The sequence below is a fragment of the Alligator sinensis genome, unplaced genomic scaffold (genome assembly GCF_000455745.1).
Source record: "Alligator sinensis unplaced genomic scaffold, ASM45574v1 scaffold206_1, whole genome shotgun sequence".
Lineage (NCBI taxonomy): Eukaryota > Metazoa > Chordata > Crocodylia > Alligatoridae > Alligator > Alligator sinensis.
In genome coordinates, this window is record NW_005843055.1 from 135,523 (window position 1) to 139,299 (window position 3,777).

The 3,777-nt window shown below is 55.9% G+C and overlaps 1 protein-coding gene across 1 annotated transcript in view; it reads left to right on the forward strand.

Moving 5' to 3' along the window:
- Positions 1-3,777, forward strand: part of LOC102369347 (long-chain-fatty-acid--CoA ligase ACSBG2-like) — a 45,851-nt gene that overhangs the window by 12,802 nt on the left and 29,272 nt on the right. The window contains exons 7-9 of the mRNA XM_025193481.1: positions 28-77; positions 528-608; positions 983-1,132. Coding sequence (XP_025049266.1) covers positions 28-77; positions 528-608; positions 983-1,132 — 281 coding nt within the window. The remainder of the gene's footprint in view (positions 1-27; positions 78-527; positions 609-982; positions 1,133-3,777) is intronic.

Below are 3,777 nucleotides of genomic sequence, written 5' to 3' on the forward strand. Positions count from 1 at the left end.
GGGGCTACATCGCCGCCAACTGCGCAGCCAACGTGGTGGTGGTGGAGGACAACACGCAGCTCAGCAAGATCCTGCAGGTGACGGCAGCATCCCCTCCCAAGGGCGTTCCTGCCTCCCTGCCCCGCTAATCCCACAGGGATGCACCTCCCTGCCCTTCTCACCCCAAGGGGTTCGTGTGCCCTGCTCCCCCATGCACAGTCCTCCCCGGCTCCTGGACCCCAGCCCCCTGCCCCCAGCCCCACCAGGCTCATCTCCCTGGTGTCCTCGCTGTCCCCTTCCCCATGGTGCCCTGTCCCCTGCCCCTCCCCTCAGCCCTGTGGCACAGCCACGCCTGCCCTGGGCTGCCAGCTGCCCTCAGTGTCACCCTTACAACCACTGCAGGATCTTAGCTACCCCCATGTACCCTTCCCTTACCTGGGGGCCTGGGGAGGCAGACCCAATGGGGCACAGGGCACTGGGTTGGGGGTGTCTGGGTGGGGGGCTCTCCTCCCCCTGTGGCAGTCACACTGATCGCCGTGTCCCCACAGGTGCAGCAGCAGCTGCCCCACCTCAAGGCCATCGTCCAGTACTGCGACCCGCTGGAGGAGAAGAGACCCAACATGTACACGGTACGGGCCTGTCACAGTGATTAGGGTTGGGGGCAAGCCCACCTCCCATGGACCTGTGTTCCTGTGTGTCCACTACACAGCACCCTGCACCACCCTCAGCACCTGTGGCCCTGCACACCACAGACCAGCGTCCCCCCAGTCCTGCAGCCTTGCCCTGCCCAGCACAGCCTGCTGGGGTGCTGGCGTGGCCTCTCCAACGGCTCGTCCTCTGGGGGCCCCTTTGCTGTCAGCCTAGGGGGACCCTGGCCCCTTTCCCCTGCCCCCCCTGCAGCACCCGTACAGCAGCACCAACGGGCAGGGGGCAGCTGCTCCTTTCCACCCCTCCCCCACCATGGCCCTGATCCTGGCTGACCCGCTGACCCATCCCCTGGCAGTGGGAGGAGTTCATGGAGCTGGGGAGGACCATGCCCGACTCGCAGCTGGACTCCATCATCTGCTCCCAGTGCGTGAACCACTGCTGCACCCTCATCTACACCTCGGGCACCACGGGCACGCCCAAGGGCGTCATGCTCAGCCACGACAACGTGAGTGCCTCTGCCAGCCTGGGCCCAGCATGGCAAGGCTGCCCTGCAGGGAGATGGGGCAGGGGGAAGAGCAGGGTGGCCCCGGGCGGTGGGTAGTGCCTGAGCCAGACACCTAAGTGCACCCAGCTTGCTCAGCTGCTGCGTCTTGCTCAGGGCGGGGGGATGCCCAGGCCCTTGATAGCAGCCACAGGTGGCAACAGGCGATGATACGTTGCTGCCTTCCCGCGCTACATGACCAGGGACGCACGAGCCGTTAGTCAGATTCCAGCTAGCTGTCCTCTGATCATCACAAAGGCAGCTGTGGCAGAAGAAGCTATATCGCAATAGCAAAACTGGTAGACAAAGATGACAGCAAGGGAGCAGGGAGTAGCAAAAGGATTAGACCCTTAAAGAAAATCTGGAGTGGAAAATCTGCCGCTAAGGAAGTTAGATGATTATTTAGTCTTCTTGCTGGCAGCTCCTACAACTTTTCTGGTCCCACATCGTATTTGTTCTACCTTCTCACTTGATAAGTCAGCAAAGTTGAAAGGGTGATGCTGATGCTTGAGCAACTCTTGAATAACTAGCAAATGCCCAGACTTTTGCACCCTGGAGAGGTTACTGTTGAAACAAATGGGAGTCAACAATTACCAGTTATGAGCCATAGATCAACTGGGGTAGATCCAGGCATCAGGGGTTTTCTCCAACACTGGGAGAGGTCATCACACTGCATTGGAAAGCTACCATGTGCTTCGAGTTGGGCAGTCCCCAGCCACTAAGGTATTTTCCCACCACAGTCTGCTGTGTCAGTGGGTGCTTGGAGATTAGAGATTCAACTTGAAAGCAGACTGTTATCGCACACCGCTATCTACTACAAAAAATGTAAGGAAAAACTTTCAATCCTAAAGATTGGAAATTGGAATGTATGTACAATGACCCCAGGTCTATCTGCTGACCTCCAAACCATTGACACCCCCCACCAAAACTGCAATCATTGATGCAGAACTGCTGGGACTGAATGTCAATATTGTCGCTCTACAAGAGACCAGACTACCAGGCACTGGCTGCCCAAAAGAGAAGAACTACATCTTTTTCTGGTGTGGTAACAGAGCCCGAAGAAATCACAGAACATAGTATTGGCTTTGCAGTCAACAATAAGCTGCTGTTTGCAATAGAAGCCCCAAACAAAGCTTAATGGTGCTTCGACTCACTATTGTCTCTGGTCCTGTCAATCTCTTATGTGCATACATTGCAACTCCTACCACTTCATCCGAATCAAATGACTACTTCTAGGATGAGCTTAGTGCCTTAATCAATAATATTTTGCCTAATGAAAAAATCCTCCTGCTCGGAGACTTCAACGCAAGGGTTGGCACTGAACAGGCTGCCTGGCCTCACTGTTTGGGTACCACTGGTGTCAGAAAAATGAATGAAAATGGAACTTTGCTTTGGCTATGTTCATACAATGAGCTATGCATTACAAATTCTTTCTTCAATGCGAAACCTCAACACAAAGTATTCTGGTGCCACCTACAATCTGGACACTGGCATCAATTCAACCTGATTAGCAGGGATCCTGGTTTTCCTCAATAAAAAAATGCAAATTCTTTGATAAAAAAACTGCAAATTCTTTGATAAAACCCCCAAAATCTGTGATTAAAATTAAAGGCCATCCACAGCCCCCACCCCAGCCCTGCTAGTGCCCCTTACTTCTCCCCACAGCTTCCCTAGCCCTGCTGGTACCCCTCTTTGCCCCCACAACAGCTCCCCAGCCCTGCTTGTGCCCCTTGCCCCCCACCCACAGCCCCTGCCCCCTTGCCCTGCTGGAAGGGGCCCGCCGGAGGGGACCCCCAGCTGCCAGGGGTATGGGACCAGGGACCCAGGACCACAGTTCCCTGTCCCCAGCTGCAGCAGGAGCACAGAGCCGGCTCCCCCGCTGCTGCTGCCTGCTGCTGACTCAGGCAGGGGCAGGGCTGGTGCATGCCCAGGGAGAAGGGGAGGACCCACACCCCCAGATCTGTGTGGGGGAAAGGCTGTGGCTTGAGCTCCCTCCCTGCTTCCCGCCAGCAGGGCCGCTGTAGCCCCACAGGCAAGACCTGGCATGCCTCTCACCCCGCTGCGCCTTCTGCACCTGCCGCTGCTGTTATTTCACAGATTTCACAGACATTCAGGCTGGAAGGGACCTCGGAAGATCATGGAGTCCAGCCCCCTGCCCCAGGGGCAGGAAGTCAGCTGGGGTCATAGGATCCTGGCAAGATAAACATCCAAATTTCTCTTGAAGGTGTTCAATGTAGGTGCTTGAACCACCTCCAATGACAGGCTGGCTGTTCCAGACTTTGGGGGCTTGGACAGTGAAGAAAATCTTCTTTATATCCTGCCTGAAATGGTCTCGCAGTAGTTTATAACTGTTAGACCTCATCATCCCTTGGGGCGCTCTGGTGAACAGACGTTCCCCCAGATCCTGGTGGTCACCCCTGATAAACTTATAGGTGGCCATCAGATCACCCCTGAGCCTGCGCTTTTCCAGGCTAAAGAGCCCCATGGCTCTCAGCCTCTCATCATAAGGTCTGTTTTCCTGACCCCTGATTGTGCGCGTGGCTCTTCTCTGGACTCTCTCAAGCTTCTCCACATCCTTTTTGAATTGGGAAGCCCAAAACTGGATGCCG